Genomic DNA, 16,892 nt, shown 5'->3' with positions numbered 1-16,892 from the left:
AGATGAAATTTGACACAAAGAAAGCAGTCCAAGAACAACCAGAGGGAATTAATTCAAGGTTTAAAAAAAAAAATCATATTAAAAAGAGATGATCATGGAGAGGCTGGGAGGAATGCAATCATCACTCCCTGCAGCTCCTTATGATTACTGCCAAGACCATGAAAGTGCTCCAAATAATGTTGTGGTGAATGCTGTGATACCCACATGCAATGCAGGTCATCTTCTGCTCATGCAACCTGGCATTTGGAAAACCTATTGCATCAGCAAAGACAGCCAAGACTGAATAATCTCGACCAAAATAGCTGTAAAGCTATGCTAGCACTTCCATGCTGGCTGCCCCAGCATTTTCTAGTGTTGATCCAAGCTCTGATATTCAAAACAAACAAACAAACAAACAAGGTGTTTTCTTCTCTTTTATTGCTTTTTCCAGGTTTATGGATCTACCTACTCAGCTCTCAACGTGGGTGATGGCAAGCTCCTAGCAATGAGAAGCCTCTGCTTGGATTTTATCTTTGCTGAAATCTTTATGTGTCCCCTTGAAATGCTTTCCTCTGCTCAAAAGAAGACCCCAAATTTTAACTCTCTTCAGAGTACCCCTAGGAAATCAATGATCCTGATGGGCCCATTCCAGCTCAGTATATTCTGTGATTTTGTGAAATGGAAGTGTGTTTTACCCAGCCTCAGCTTATCTGGCTGCATGACTGCACACTTGTCCTTCCCTCCTCCAAAACTCTCTGCAAGCTCCACTCACCTCCTGGCAGCTACTCCAGCCCTGGTCTGCTCCTCTCCCCTATCCACAGATAAAATTCTCCTTTTTTTTGGCTTGTTTCGTGTCCCTGGAATCCTGTACTCCCCATCTGCTCCCATCAAGTCATTCATCATCCTTACATCTCACCTTTAAAACCTCCCTGCATGGTATGGGCTGGGACAAGCAGGGAAAATGTATTAAAAAAAAAAAAAAAAAAAAGTAGCTATATCTATATATATCGGGTGTGAAGTGGAAATGGTGTCCATGTAAAGAAGCAGCAGCGGATTGTCTGAGAGCCCTACAACAACACAAGAAAACACAAACAACCAGGTGACATTATAGGTAAGAAGAGACTCCAAGGGCACCGCAGGGCACAGAAGGCGATCGGCCTGTGAGGGACTGTCCCCACACACCGCCCTGAGCGCCCCGCCAGGAGAGACCTTCCCCTTCACGACCTCGAAGGGCAGAGGGCGCATCCACGGATATTTTACAGAAAATGAATTTATTTGTAGGGCAGGAATGCGGCCGCCGCCACCTCAGCAGCCGCTGCCCGCTCGCCCTCCCGCCGCCGCGTTCGCCTCAGGTCACCCCTGCGGGCGGGGGAGCCGCGGGGCGGGCGCTGTCCCTTTAAATAGCATTCCGTGGTTCACGTCGCCGCCGTCGCCGTGTAATAATTACTCGCGGGCCGTGGCGCCGCCCCCCGCTCCCCGCGGCCTCCCTGCTTGGGCTCCGCCAATCAGCGCCCGCCCGCGTCACTCTGAGGGCAACGAAACACGGAGAAAGGGGAAAAAAAAGTTTGGTGAGGAGCGAGCGGGGCCGGCGGGCGCGGCGGGCCCGGCGCAGGTGAGGGAGCGTGGCGGGGCCGGGGCGGCCGGGCCGGGGCTGCGGTGGCGGCTCCGCACCGCGACGGGGCGGGGGGACTGCGGCCGCCCGCCCACCGGCCCCGGCGAGCGGCGGAGGGGCTGTGGGGAGGGTTCCATCTTCGTGCCCCCTACCCCCGCACGCAGCGGGCGAGGGGCTGCGGGGCGGCGGCGGGCGCGGGGCCCGCGGCTCTTTCTCTGCCTTTTTTGGTGGTTCCGTCCTGCTCTCCCCACCCCCGTTGGGCGGCTGCGTGCGCAGGAGCCATCCCGGGGCAGAGGTGTTTGTACTCGTGTCCTTGGGTGGAAGGGAGAGGCAGAGCCGGCCCTCCGCCAGCGCTGCGCCCGCCGGGCCCGGCCCCGCGCCCTCCGCACGGACCGCGGGGTTCCGGCTGCCCTGGCCGCCCCAGCGCTCCCCCGGCCCGGAGCGGGCCCCGCTGCCCCTCGGGTGAGCCCAGTGCGGCGGGTTTGGCTGCTGTGGGGACGGGGGTGCTTGGGAATCAACGTGCGCTTTGTGTTGTACCGCTCTTCTAGTTAAACTAAGGGTTAATTGTTAGCAAAGTCTGTCGTACTTTGGTGTTTTGCTTTATGAAAAGTTATTGTTGTTGTTTTGGTGTTCGCCCAGGGAGCCTGTGAGATTTAACCCAACTTGCCTCCTAGGCTTTGCCAAAAGCCTGGAGTGATAGATAAAGGGTGTGAACATCCACTCGTGTTTCCACAGGATGTTAGGATTGGGTAACCTTAGAAAAGAAAAAGGGCAGTCACCTTACTGCTAATAGCAGCAGCAACAGCGAAGTACACAAGCTTCCACCGTATGTGCTGGTGTAATGTGGAGGCATTCGGCAAAACCGTGGTGGTTACTTCACCCCCTGCATGGATTGACTTCCAGAGCACCGTTGTGTTCTGCAGTCCATTCCCGGGTGTTTGTCCAGGCTTGTCCTATAATAGGTGTCATTGCATAAGAGTTACAAAGAGCGTGCCGAGCTTCTTTCACTCTTCTAAGGTTCTGTGCTCACATCTTAACTGTGCCAAACTCTACACTGAAAAGAGAAGGGCACAGCTTGGTAAGCTGCCCTGTGAACTTCAGCGAAAGGAAAAAAAAAAAGAAATTATTCTCTTCTTCCTCCTACTTACAAGAAAATGGTTTTGTTTGTCTTATGTAGTCTTAAATAATTTTTTGCACAGAGTGCTAATCCTCTTCTGAGCTGTGGATGATGGTAGGTCAACAATTGAGGAAGTAAATATGTCAGTTCATTCCTTTCTCTCTTTCCGGTCTCTCCTGTAACTTTTGCAGCTTTACTCTTTGAATTTTATCTGATTTGTTTTTGTAGTGCTGAGGTACCTATTCTTTATATCAACAAACTTTTAGAACAAGGGAACTGGCTTTTTTTCTGATCTGTCTTGTATTTTTCAGGCCAAAATAAATGTATAATGGGAGGATTTTTGTTCCTTATGGTACTGAATGACAAAGTCTGACATGTTAGTGGCATAATTCCTTGAGTTTATTTGCAGATAGAGAAGCAGATATTCTTCACTAGTGAGAGAACTGTCTCCTGTATATATTCATAGAATACCTCTTAAAATGTTTGTCTTAAAAATCTGTGAATCATGTTAAATTTATTTTAATCTGTTACTATTTAACTTCTTGACTAATCATGAATTTATGGTAAAAATTAACAGAATTGTATATGACATAGCATACTTACAGGAGTGTGATTGAAGAATGTAAGTTTACATTTCAACTTCTTCTTACTTCGTGGTCTCAGATGGCACATTCAAAACCTTAGACAAATAGCTTGAAAGAGATAGTGGCAAGTTATCAGAGGGAGAGTAACATTAACACAAACTACTGAAAAGTTGCTATGGTTACAGATAAAGGTAATCCCTTCTTTCTGTGAAAGTGTGTCGTTTTGTAAGAGCTATATTAATCAGTCTGATTTCTGAGAAAATTGGAAGTATACAAACTTCTGGTTCCATTTTCTTGGCAGTTAATTGCTATGCAGCTTTTTTTTTTTTTTAATACTGAATGGGCTGTGACTAGTGCTCAAGGTACATCATTTGACCTACAAAGATTATTATAGATTACATATAAATGCATTTGGACCATGCTGAATTCAATGGAAACTGTAGTATGCTTATTTTTGCTCCACCCAAGAGATACCTGATATCAAGGAAGTATCTTCTAAAATGTCTAGATCCTTTTTCAAAGACTTTGGCTTGAGCAAGTGATGTGGCCCTCTGTCACCAGAGACCTTGGCTGTGCAGCTATACAAGGTACAATTCTGTGTTCTGATTTAAAAAAAAAGAAAGAAAAAGCATGCAACTAAATCACACACCCCCTCAAAAACCCCAACAACCACCCCAAAGCAAACCTGTATGGCAGCTGCTGAGAAATTGGGACCTGTTAGGGGTATCCAGCTTTGTAGGCCAGGAGGCCACAGGGCAGGGACAAATGTTTCTGGTGAGGGCTTTTTGCCTATAAAGAAAGAGCTGGGGTTTAACATGCTGAAACTTTAATAATATCTCAAGTCAGCTAAGCTTTGAGATAGCTGCTAAAACAATCCAGTGGGATGTGTCTGTCTGGTGTGTCTGTGCTGCTGTCCAGACAGCTCAGCAGAGCTCTCTGTATTTATCACATGCACCTCTTTGTTGTTTCCAGATCTGATTATTGCACTGCAGTAGTACGTCTGGGATTGAAAGCAGCAAGAGCAATCTCAGAAGTTCAAGATTACTGAAATCTCATCAGTCTGGTATGTTGTTCTCTTCAAACTCCTGGAATAGCAAGCAGAATTCTTTGTATGTGAGGGCCTCCTTAGTTACAGCTAAGGATAAGTTTCCTGCTAGGTTTCTAGGACCTTGGCTTTTCATCAGCAATTTCATTCTCGGGAAGTAATGTGCTACTAAGAACTATGAACTGTGTATTGTTGGGCTTCTGTAGAAGATTGTTTTTGGTAGTGGTGTTTGAAGCAGGACAATGAACCCAAGCTCTGGGGACCTTCAGTCAACATGCACTCTGAACTTGTTTTCATCTTGCTTATCCAGCTTGGAAATTCCAGGTACTTTTGCAAACTTTCAAAACTAAAACTAAAGTCAGGCTGGAAAGGAGTTACTGGTAGCAGACTTTGCAGAGACTGGTATACTGAAGAATACATAATATGAAAAGGAATGTTTGTCTCTTCACATAGGGATTTTTTTTCCCACTGCCTTTATGTAGACATGGCACTCATGAAATAATGGGGTTTTTAGGTTTGATAAAAAAATTTATAATATTGTCTCAGAGTCGCTTCTCAATTGCCAGAGTTCTGAAATTCCTATGCTAATGTACTTTTAAAATTGATATATTTTCAGAAATACACAGCAAGTTTGGGAACTATTGTTTATAAATAGGGTTACAGTATCTGAGGGTGTGAAAGGCATGGGAAGTTAAATATTACTTTGAAAGCTGTCTATAGTAATAAGAAAAGCTAAAAGTTTGAACTATAATAATAATAATAAATAAAAAATTCAGCACATGCTGTAGTGCAGACATCATTGACAACCACAGGGTAAAGTCCTTTTCTCCAGTGCCAGTTCAGTGTGTGTATGCAGCTGATCAGTTTCTTTGCTACTTATTAACATGTACAGAATCCAGGAGGTGTAATGGATTTGGGACTGAAAACCAGGTGCAAAATAGTGAAGAAAGCTCTTGTGGTTCACACTGATCTGCTGGGACCTGGATTGAGTAACCGTCTCTTCATCTAATCCCTGAACAGCCATCACATGTGGCTTTTGATCACTACTATTCTTGTCTCTGTTTGAACTGGTGACTTACAGATGGAGGGCTCTGTTCCTGATCTCTTGAGCTGTCAAGTCTCCCAAACTTGCTGTCTTCTGTGTGTGTAAGATTACAGAACAAATGGCCTTTTAGCTGTCAAATGCTTTAGCTTTTACCATAGTCAAATGAGAGTCAGGTGCTCTCTTACTGTCCAAGTGCAAAGTTGGGTGGCAGCAAACTTTTTTTTTTTTAACACTGCTGTGAAATCTTCCCTGCTTAGTGTTCTTGCAGCTGCTGTCTGTTGTTTTCCTTTTTTCTGCACTGCTACAGATATTTTAATAGTAGCGAAGGCTTAACTTGAGCCTGAACCTTAAAATATGCTTGTGCCGTTTTTCCAGAATGTATGTGTGTTTAGAGGGAAAATAGATGGCTTCTTGCAGAAACTGAGGCTGAAAATTAGGCTTTTTTATCCAGTTTTACTGTTTCCTTCAGCATGGGATAATGACTTGAATAGCAATTTTTTAATGTATGGTTTCCCAACATTTAGATACAAATATGTTTACCTATGAATTCTAGTCCAGTGACCTAAGGGTCAACCATGAATCGAGTTTGGAGACTCCACAGATGATGTGGGGATCCTCATTTTTATGAGGATAGCAAATTACTCTTGGGGCTTTCTTATTAGGACAGTTATGGTGTGGGTATTTTTTGGTTTTAAATGAGGTGGGGTAAGAAAATCTGGGAGGCCAGTGCTGAGTTTGCTTTGCCATCCCCTTCTGCTCTGGGTAAGCCATACTCTTGCTCATCAGAGGCTTCTGCCAGCTCAGAGACTCAAGGCAGGTGGAAGGGGCTGATTAGCACCAGAGCTGGTTTCAGGAGTTGGCCAGACTGCAGGGCTTGTGGGGGGAAGAGGTGGGGAGGAAAAGGGATGGAACATCTCCCCTGTAGTGATAAGAGCTGCTAGTTGCCTGTGTGACAGAAACATGAGCTGAAGTGTGGGATGTTTGATGATAAAAATTATTTTTCATTGCCATTACAAGGTGGTGAGACTGCTGTGGTAGCAAACAGAGCTGGAGACTTTTGGAGTAGTATATTTTATTTGGGTTTTTTTCTCCTCTTCTTTTAAAAGTATCCCAACAACAATGTTGACTATAGGGTTGTCATGTCTTCAAGCACTTGGCAGTTGGGTTGATATCATTTGTGACTTGTACTGCTGTTTCTATGGGCCTAAAGTTAATATGCTCTGAATTGAAGCTTTCCAAGGTTGGTTCCTGAGATACTTGAGGGACACTTCATTGGTCTGTTTTGTTTGTGTGAGCTGTGTTCTTGGTTTTGATTGCTTAGATAAGGGTTGATCAAAAAAAGTGTCCTGCAAGTATGACCCCAGATCAGCTTCCAGCAGTGCTGGCTCTCACAGGGCACTGAATTCAGGTGCAAGGATTAAGGTCTGGTTCTTTCAGTTTATGTTTTTAGTATTGTGTATAAGTTATGTGAATATTGTTAATTCTGTTCTTGTAGTGTTTCATACATACTGACTTATAACCAATTGCTGCTTTTCAGTTGTACTTGGATTTGTGGCATGATAGGTTGCTTTAAAATAGGTAACACAAAATGTGCAATTTCATTGTTTTAGCAGAAGTAAATGTCCTTCCTGAAGGTGGTTTTTTTGCTCTCTTTGGTGTATCACAGCTCAAGGGAGCACTTAGCTGTAAATATTTTCCTGATGCTGTGTAGTATTTGCAGTAAAGCAGTGTGCTGGACTGCCTTGGACTTCATTAATCTGTATTAGGGAAGTTAAAACTTCCCTGTTTTTTGGTAATGGTAGTGGGTGAAGTAGGGAAGGCAGGCAGTTCCAGCACTGGGAAAGGTGACAAGAGCCAGAAACAAGTTTTTCCTCTCTGCCTTCGCACAGGACAAAAACAACCCCAATGTGCTTGTGCTGACAAGTGCTTTATCTTCCTCTGGCTTAGTATTTTTAGATATTTTACACCAAACACGTGAGAATATTTTATGTAAGGCAGCCTTGCTACCCTGATAAGTCTTGTGTAACTATGATGATACTTGTGGGTGCAGGAGGGAACACTGACTGTGTTCTGGCTCTTCGCTGTGTTGCTTGTTAGGATGGGGCAAGGTTCGTCTCGAACCAGATGTCCTATCTGCACTTGTGAAATATTTGTTAAGCCTTGTTTTGATTTTACTCATCTTTCCACTGGATAGTTGTGTTTCCACAAAGGAGAAAGAACCACTTTTAATCAAAAAGTCAGGTTTCTGTGTAGTCCCGAGAGGAAACTGTGCCATGAGAAACGCTGCTGTCATAACGTGACCAGGATCTTGCAAATTTGTTCAGTCAAGTGAAGCCTGAATAAGCACAAAAAGTTTCTGGCAGAAGCCGTGGTACCTTGTGGGATGGAGACAGTCACTTCCTGCGGAGCTCCTGCTGACTCATGCTTTAAATGGGTGGAAGTCTTTGGAACGGGCGACCCGATGTATTTTTAGCCGAGGTTACTAATTTATATCGTGTGCTCGGCCTCCCGGGGTAACTCCAGTCACCCTTAAAGCGCGGATGGGCTCCAAACCCACAGCTAATTTTATCCCAGAAGTGGAGCAGGCGGCAGTTGTGTAATTGCCGCGGCAGAAGCGTTCCCAGCCCGCTCGGGTGTTATCCTCTCTTCCAGCCCCGAGCCCCCGTTCGGGAGCGAGGCGCCGGGAGGGGTGAGCGCCCCGCGGGCACCGGGGTCCGTCCCGGCCATCGTTCGCGGGGTGCGCCCGCCCGCGGCTCGGGTTTGTCACGGCGGCAGCGGGGCACGGTCCCTTTAAGAGCGCGCGCCCGGGGTGCCCGAGCCCGCCCAGCCTAACCTGCTAGCGAGGAAAAAGTTCTTTACCTGACGGGCAGGCCGCTCAGCCAATCAGCGAGTGCGGCCCGGCCGGCGGGGCGGGCCTCCGCCGCCTCGGCCAATAGGAGCGGGAAGGCGGGCCCCGTGCCCACGGTAGGTTGCGCCGAAGTGCAGCTCCAAGTGAAGTTAATCTGGGGTGAAGCGAACAGAAAATTGTGGAGATCGTGTTGGTAGGAATTTTGCCGTTCTAATCGCGTCGTGTGGCGTCGTTCCGCCCTCCGGGGCAGCGGAGTTCATGTGCGTGGGGCTTTCCTTCGTCGTTCCGCTCTCTAATGATGGCAGGATATTAACATTTATGCAGGGAAGCAGAACAAAAGGGCTCTTTAGACAGGAAATAAGGTGCTGAGAGACTCAAACTTGACCGAGTTTCTTTTGTCATCTCTCGGCTTGCACCGGGTGTTCTTGCGTGGAAGAATCGAGCGGTTCCACATTATCTTATGGAGAAATGTTAATTCTAAAATAGCGAGGATAATGCTGCTGTTTTGGAGTTACACAATGTTACAGGAAGAGAGCTCGATTTTAACTCTAACTTCCCTGATTCTGATGAGATTGGAGGTAACTAATTATGACAGCTGCTGTGGGATTATTCAGTGATAGCATTTGCTCCAAGTCATTTGTCTTAAATTGTCCTTTGTTGTATCACTGAAGGCTGCTGTGCTGTTATCTGTGTGTTTGTTCTTGATGAGAAGAATGTCTCGCAGGTCTTTAGCATTTAGAACAAAGATATGTAAAAACTATGTAAAACATGGCAATTTTTTCCTCATTTTTAATCAGTTTTGTAGGATGTCTGGGTCTGTAAGAGCTCTGATTACAAACACAGGCAGGAAAAATGAAGTGTTACTCCTCTGTGGTGCAGCTATTACCCTTCCAGCTAAGGGGAGGGGGGAAAAAGGGGGGGAGGATTTTCTTTTTCCTTTGGAATCGGTCTGAATCTCTTTGGAAACCTGTATTGCCTAATGGTAGCAGGTGTTTTATTTGAGGGAAGATTATTTTCAGTTTCTGCACCAGTTATATCATATATGGTATTTTTAGTGCCACTTTGTGGATCTGAAAGGGCTTCAGGAACAGGAAAAGTATGAATTAGCATGGGATAGGGTGAGAGGGAGGAGAGCAGGAAGTGGCGAGGCAGGAAACAGGGGGGTTCTAATGAGAATGAAGACTTTCTTTTAATTGTCACCCTTTCTGTATTAGATGAGGCCACATACAGAACAAAGCTTTCAGACTGGGAAATCTATTTTCTTACTTCCCTGAGTACTTCCTGTTTTTATCAAATCACTTGGGTTGATACACAGCTGCTCCTGGGAATTGGAAAAAAATACTCATGTCCCCAGTACTTGTTGAGTTTAAGAAGTTTGATGGGTTTTGTATGATTAGTCATGGTGATAGAAGAATGGATGTGAAAAATTGAGCAACAGTCTTTCAGATGACCGTGGAAAGCAATTGCTTAGACCTTTATTGAATGTAAACAAGTGTTGTTTTCAAAGTATTCCTCATTCTTTCAGTTTTACATTGAGCCATTCTGTTTTCTCCCAAAATACTGGGTATAGATTGCTTTTTTTGTGTATATGTATCAGTCTTCACACACTGGTGTCTTGCCATGGGCCAGTGGCTTATAGGTCTGAATTGTTAATTTGTTCCTGCTGTCTTTATCTGTTTATGCCATTTTTAAATGCCCTGCATTGTATTTAAACCCTGAAAATACTATTTTAGAATGGGCAATGACTATATATGGTCTTTTAGTAGAGAGCTGGGGTAGGTTTCTTGTACTGGGTTTAAGACCAGGATACATAAGTGTTTAATACCTGGATATTAATTTCTTAACTTCCATGTGATGCTAGGCCTAAGACTAAGTGGCTGGATCAGGTGTACGAGGTGCAAGAAGAATACTAGAGTTAGCTGGAATTTCTCTAAACTGATGAGTATGTGTATTAAAATTACTAAAACTAAAGCAAGCCAACTAAAGTATTTGTATTCTATTAAATATTACATTTAGCCAAAAACTGGTTTAATTTAGAACAAGATAAAAACTGAATACCTGAGCAACTTGGTTCCTGTTGCTTGATGAGTGAGCCATGTTTCTTGAGTCCCCTCTGGCCCCCAACTTAGGGAAGATGTATTATCTGGGACCACTTTGGCTGATTTATTCAACACAGGAGTGAAATGCTCAACTCTCTCGCCACATGTATACAGTTCTAATGCAGGCTGTTTGTAGAAAGCAAATCTGCCCTAAAGGATAAACATAGCACTTTGCTGGCACAGCTGCACAACTTCTGTATTCAGGCTACAGCAAATGTTTCTTGCCTGCATTCAAAGCCGTTGCTGGCAGGACCCGTGTTGTCCCCGCACGACGATTGGTTGTTCCAGCATTTCTTGTTCATAAAACCTTCTCCTGCACATGCTCCATCTGCACATCTTAAACACTGTGAATGTGTTGTGTGCTGTGGGATTTATGTGTCTGCTTCTGCTGCCAGGATGGAATATACATCTCTGATGTGAATAAGAGATTCTCAAAATCCACTGTAACCCTGTGTACAAAACACAGGATGAAATTTTATCTCCCCTCTTTGAGACAAAGGACATCTGTGCCTTACAGTCCCCCAGCTGCTGGTGACACTGCCCAGTGTGAGGTGGGTGGCCCAGCATGAGCTGGGATGGTGTCTCTGCTCTCTGGTTCTGTTCAGTGCTGCTTGTGCAGGCTGTGTACCTGCCATGGGCTGATCTCTGTAAAATATCCCCCAGCCTTATGGAGGGCTGCTGTCCACCCTGAAACCAGGAATGTGGGCTCTGGGTCCCCCTGCCTGTCTGGCCCTCTCTGCCACACGTGTGGCCTCTGCACGCTCCCAGCAGAGTGGCTTCTGTGAGCACTGCAGGCACAGGCAGCCAGGCTGGCTCAAATTGTTCTGAACTCGTGGCTGGAGCCAGCCCAACTGGCTCTTTTCCCCTTCTCTTCCTCCCCCTGTTTCCCAAGTGGTTTAGGGATCATTTCCGCTAATTGCCCTGTGCCCAAGGCAGAAGGGAGGGGGGAGAAGAATAATGTCATCCTGGAATGTCAGTGATGCCCAAACAGGGACACCTGCCCTTGCTTTTACTGGGAAGTTTGGCCTCTAACGGGTTTTCTTGCAGTTTCTAGGAAAGGGGTGAGCTGAGGAGGTGTGATCAGCACAGGGCTGCTGTTGCAGGGCAGATTGGTGCCCAGGACCAGCCCTCTCCTGCAGATACAAGGGCCCCTCAGGAGAGATTGTGTGTCCTCCTGTGGTGTGGAGCTCGCTCTGGGTGGGGCAGATCATCTGCCCAGTGATGTTTACACTGTAATAAGGTTTTGTGAAAATAAGCATTTAATTGCACATGACCTACAAAGGAATAAGAATAGTTGGGATCTGTTCTTGGTTTAAACTCCATTTAATAGAGGCATGAAACATGTTTGGGATTTTTAAACCTGCTTTGTTTTGGTTTTGGTTTTTTTTAACCTTTAGAAGTATCAGGAACATTAAGTTGTTCTTCCCTGTTCTTGTTGGATCTCTCAGATGTGTCATAAGCTTCTCAGCCCTTAATTGAAGGGGTGGGGTGATATATTTTTAACAGTTCCCTTCTTCAAAGTGTGTTTATTGGGCTTTTGAGCTAAACAGAGATTAGCTAAAACAAAGCTTTGACAGTGCAAAAACTGTTTCTCCTCAATCATGTTGGGGTTTTTTGCTCATTCTCCAATTGTTGAAAGAAACTGAGGGTTTTTTCAATTTGAGAAGTAACTTTTTTGGCTATTAAATGATGCATTAAGAGATAACTTGATCTAAATGGAGCAGAAGATGGATCAGGTTAGGATTTAACTCAATTTAAGACAGTATTTTGAGTATTACTTAGACAAATGAACACACTCATTTGAGTATTTCCTAAAAATAGCTCCTTTCTAAGCCACAGTTTTATTAAACCCACAGTTCTTCCTTTAACTTAATGCCTCAGCAGTCTTGCAGGAGCTCAAGCTGCCTCTTTGCTGAAGACCACCCCTGCTCAGCTGTTCTGCCCTGCCAGGATGTATTTGTGTCACAGGACTCTAACCTTCAGGATATGGTATTTGTCAGTCTGAAACGTAGTAATTCTGTATCTGGAGAACTAAACTATAAACAGGGTGGCTGGCTTGGCAGGCCTGGCAGCCACCCCAGCAGTTTAGCTAGCCCAGGGTTTAAGTCAGCACTGCACCAGTGTGTCCTGTAATTCATGATGCTAATGCATCTTTATCTATGTGAAGAATTAGGGAGACAAATATAAACTTAATAATCAAATTGGAATGGGAGCTTGAGAAGTATTTCTGAGATGGAAGTGAGGTGTTTTGGGCTTGTTGAAACATTTTGCATTGCATGGGTTTTTTAAGCAAGGCCTGAAGTTTTCACCATTGGTTTGAACAATGCAGGAGTCCAGATGATTTTCATGTGTGTGCTGTGGAATATAATTGTGCTGATGAAAGCAAAATATTGCATGAGAAAGGCAGGTATTTTCCACTTAAGGTTTAAAATATATTTGCAGCAAGAGAACCACTGATTCTTCAGGCAAATATGTAGCATTCTGTACCTAAATTGGACATATTAATGCATTTTATACAGAATGCTATCTCTAATTTAGATTGCCAGAAGAAAGCATTCAGGGAGTTGTTGATCATGCTGGTTTCAAGGATAGGGTGGGAGGGAAGATACAAGACTGCAAAGAAGGATAAAATTGTTTGTCTACTACCCCCTCTATGAATTTTGTATGAATTCAGCATGTTTTTCTAAAATCAGATACAATCAAGTCCTTAATGCAATGCAATGTTGTCATGTACCAGAATGTTTTCTGTGCAACAGGATGACCTTGCATTGGGATCTGCATCATTACCAAGGTAGGGGCAAAAGAAGTGGTTGTGAGTGTTAAACTGAAAGGTTTGGAGATTGGTCTCCTTGCCCAGCTCCTTCAGAATCAGGTAAGATGCTTGTCAGGTAGCTTTAGTTGCTGATACCAGGGAGTTTTCTAAGTGAATTTCACCAGACTTCTCATGTTGGGATTATGCCATCTGAATATCATGCTAGTATGACATGCTGTTGGATATTGGTGTCAAGTCCTTAAGTGATTTTTGTAGATATTAATTAGAATTAATATTAATTATCAAACACATAATAACTAATTGTCCTTCAGGTGAAAGGTGACAAGAAAAGTATTTATTGTTTTATGATACCAAAATATTTCATTACTAATGTGCAAAGAAAGAGAAGAAAATTGTGGCAACATGGAAGGACTTTGCTGAAATGCTATTTAGGGCAAAGACTTCAGAATGGCTCAGTGGAATTGTTTTGAGTACCAACATATTTTCATGGGGTTTGTTTAAAGTATCCTTGGAGAGGAGGAAGGCAGCATTAGTAACAATAGGTCAAGGTAAGTGTATTTCTATTAGTTACATAACAAACAAATTATCAGTTGTGTGTGGCAAACCATGCAGGGGCTAAGGCTAGTGCTGAGATAAAGGAGTGTTTGATTTGTAGAATGGTCTGGCAGCTGGGCATGTCTTTATTGCCTTCTTAATAAGTCCAGTCAAACTTGATGCTTTGAGTGCTTTTAAAAGTGATTTTGAATTTCTGTGCATAGCAGTGGAGTAATTGCTTTAATTTTTTTCTTCCAGTATAACAACAAAAAAAATCTCATTTCACACTCTGGTCACTTGGTTGATTTTGTTGCCTTTCTGCATTTGCTTTTCTCTTACTTGGTGTCTGTGAAACTTTTGGCTCTAGCCTCTGGTCTCTTTCTGCAGGAATTAGCTTGTTATTCTGCAAAGTCACAATGTGACTGTGACCCATGGTCTTAAGTTTATACCTAGTCATTCTGTATATAAATAAATCTCTGATTAGTTGCTATCTACTTATCCTTGTCTTCAACCTCAGATCCCACACTACACAATCAGAATGCTTAGAATATTAGTCTTCTCTGAGTAATACCTCTGTCCTTGCTGCAGCTCTGACACCTTAATTTCTCAGACTGTCAAGGCCTGAAATGAAGAGTTTTTTGAAACTTTTGTATGGCCTGAAAGCTCAGCCTGGTGAACTTAAACAGGGTGGCATATGCAGTGTACAATGTGCAGTGCAGTGTTGCTGGGTTTCCTTGAGCACCACCAAGTTTTACAAATTGGTTTTTGAAATGCAGGTTAATGGGTTAAAATTAATGTGGTTTTTTTTTTCATGTAAAGGATACAAATATTCTTCAACAATCGTGTGGGGATTTTTGTCCTCACAAAAGGGGTCTGAGATAGAGGGGATTTCTGGGAGGCAGTGTGAGGGCACTGGGCTTTTCTCCAAGCCGTAGTGAGGACACTGTTCTTGTGGAACTGGTGTAGCTGGAGCCACTGTGCCTGTGACTGCATCCTTAGGCCAAGCTAAAGGGCCTTGTTCTTGCTGATAACCCTCCTGTTTCTGACCCAGTACCATAATAAAAACGAAAATACTTTGTTCTTTTTTCCATTGTTTCCTGATAATAGCCCTGTTGCCCATAGTTTGTGAATGGGAGGGAATGAGCATCATGATAGAAAGCCACACGTTGTTGACACTTGAAGCTCAATATCCTGTGAGCAGATTTTTTTCTCTACCCATTTTTATCCATTCTGAAGTGTGACAGTGGCTTTAATATGCCAAGCAAAACACTTGGTGATCTGGCCTGTATTTTTCTATGTTTGTGTACTTCTTTATATTGTGAACTTTTCTTTCTCTAGATAGTGCTGTTACTTTGCCATGTGTCAATCTGTTCTCTGGCAGAATACAATCACTATGGCAAGAGGATAAAAAGAGAAATCAGATCTACTTAAGGAGTTATTGTTCAAAATGCTTCTAAAAATGTAAATTTCTGTTTATGTGGCTTGAGGAAAAAGGGGAAATCCCAGGGCACTACTTAACAGCTTGGCCTTTTTGATTACAAGTCCCTCCTGTACAGCCATTTATGGCTTTATTTTTCCATGTAGAATTGTAGAAAAAAACTCTGTACAAAGGTAGCACAGTAATAAGTGGGGAGACAGTGGCACCCAGCCATGCTATTTTTAGGTGATTATGTTCTTAACTTGCTGATCTAAGTGTTCTGGACAGTGAGTGGGGGAGACATTGCACTAGAAATGTGTGCTCACATAGCAGAATCTTGTCTGGAAACAGAATGTATAGCAGACTTGGTTATCAGGAGGGCAGTTCAGAGAGTTGTAACTGGAGTATTTTGTAGGTAAAAACGATGCCCTAGTGATTAAAGCACAGTGTTTGCAATGCAGACTCTTACTCGAGAGCTGTCAGCTCTGGCTTTCTCCTCAGTTGAGAAGCTGAAATATGTGCAGTCTGTTCTGTACGGGCTTAGGGAAGAAGTGTAAAAACCTATTTTCTGTTCCATGATGGCAGTGGGGGAAGAAATGCCAGTTGTCCTCAATCAAGTTGCTTCCAGTATTTTTTTAAGCTTCTCTTAAGCAGTGACCTCTCCTTCTTAGCAAGTGGTGTACTTCTGGAAACCTTCAGAAAGGAGAGTGTCTCATTGCAAATTTCTGATAATTCCCTAGTCCCTTATCTGTTAACTTGACACTTAGGTAGTTAAAGCTGACACAAGGCAACTCTCACTAATTCACGCTCTAACCTCCTGGTGTTGTGGGCCTTTTTCCTTGTCTTAAGCTGTAAATGAGGCTATGCCTTAAATTTTAGTTCTGCTACCGACTTGGTAGGTTCACCTTCCTCCTGCAGTGCACTGTTAACTTTGACTCCTCTGGCACAGACCTACAACCATAAACCAGATAGAAGAGCCAATCCAAGATTTTGAAGAATGAAGTCTTCAGGGACGATCAGTTCCTGTCCCAGCAATGCTGTGACAGAGGTATCTAAAGCCCCAAATTACCTGTTTCATGAAACCATGACATTAGTTGAATATGAATAGACACTGAATGCATGTTTATAGGTTGCAGTTGGGTGTTTACATGTTCCATTGTTTCAGGGAGTGTAAAGTGACAGCTGAGAGGAAACTAAGGAAAGATGCAAAACTTCAGAGACCAGTTGGTCTATTCCTATCTTCAGTGAAACTTGACAGTATATTCAAGTGATGGATAAATACCAGTTGTCCAACATGGCAGCTGCTGATCACCTGTGAAGTATTTTCCTATGCTTTGTGCAGGGTGATAAGTTTTAGTATGTAGACATCTACATAGTAGATGTAATTTGTTTGGGATCATGTAAGCTGGCTTCTCCAGTGATTGAAATAATAATTAAGGGATAAAAAAAGCAACAAACACCCCCCCCTTTCCAGAATAGCATTGAGGTTAAAACAAAGTAATACCTTTGAGTCCCTTGACTAAATGTAAGTGTATTGAAGGAGATGAGGAATGCAGCTCTGCCACAGGGAACACTGTACTTATACCTCTTCTGCTGAAAACTTGTCCTTACATACCCTCTTTCTTTGGTCAGGCTTTAGCTTTAGGTTGAGTTCCCCATCAAACCACAGTAGGGGTATTGTATAATTTTACACACTTAAATTAGATATAGTGCATAATTCTAAATAGAACTACACATCATGCATGATAATCACAGTGTTCTTGGAAGTTAAGCTGAATTCAAGATGCCCTAGCCAGAAATGATGACAGTTTTATTTATTAACACATAGGAACCCCGATA

At 43.5% G+C, this 16,892-nt stretch overlaps 1 protein-coding gene across 6 annotated transcripts in view; it reads left to right on the top strand.

Annotated features, from left to right (window-relative positions):
- The first annotated feature begins 1,460 nt into the window (after window positions 1–1,460).
- Window positions 1,461–16,892, top strand: part of ZFAND6 (zinc finger AN1-type containing 6) — a 36,459-nt gene continuing 21,027 nt past the window's right edge. The window contains exons 1-2 of one of the 6 annotated variants that reach the window (XM_066559028.1): window positions 1,461–1,591; window positions 4,265–4,355. Coding sequence is in view for 1 of the 6 variants with exons in the window: in XM_066559027.1 (XP_066415124.1) it covers window positions 8,489–8,490 (2 nt within the window). In the remaining 5 variants the exon portion in view is untranslated. The other 5 variants (XM_066559029.1, XM_066559034.1, XM_066559030.1 and 2 more) reach the window with 5 other exon arrangements.

Source organism: Molothrus aeneus, chromosome 13, assembly GCF_037042795.1.
Source record: "Molothrus aeneus isolate 106 chromosome 13, BPBGC_Maene_1.0, whole genome shotgun sequence".
NCBI classification, from domain to species: Eukaryota; Metazoa; Chordata; class Aves; order Passeriformes; family Icteridae; genus Molothrus; species Molothrus aeneus.
The sequence above is the reverse complement of the archived record's forward strand: the minus strand, read 5'-3'. Positions and strand labels throughout refer to the sequence as shown.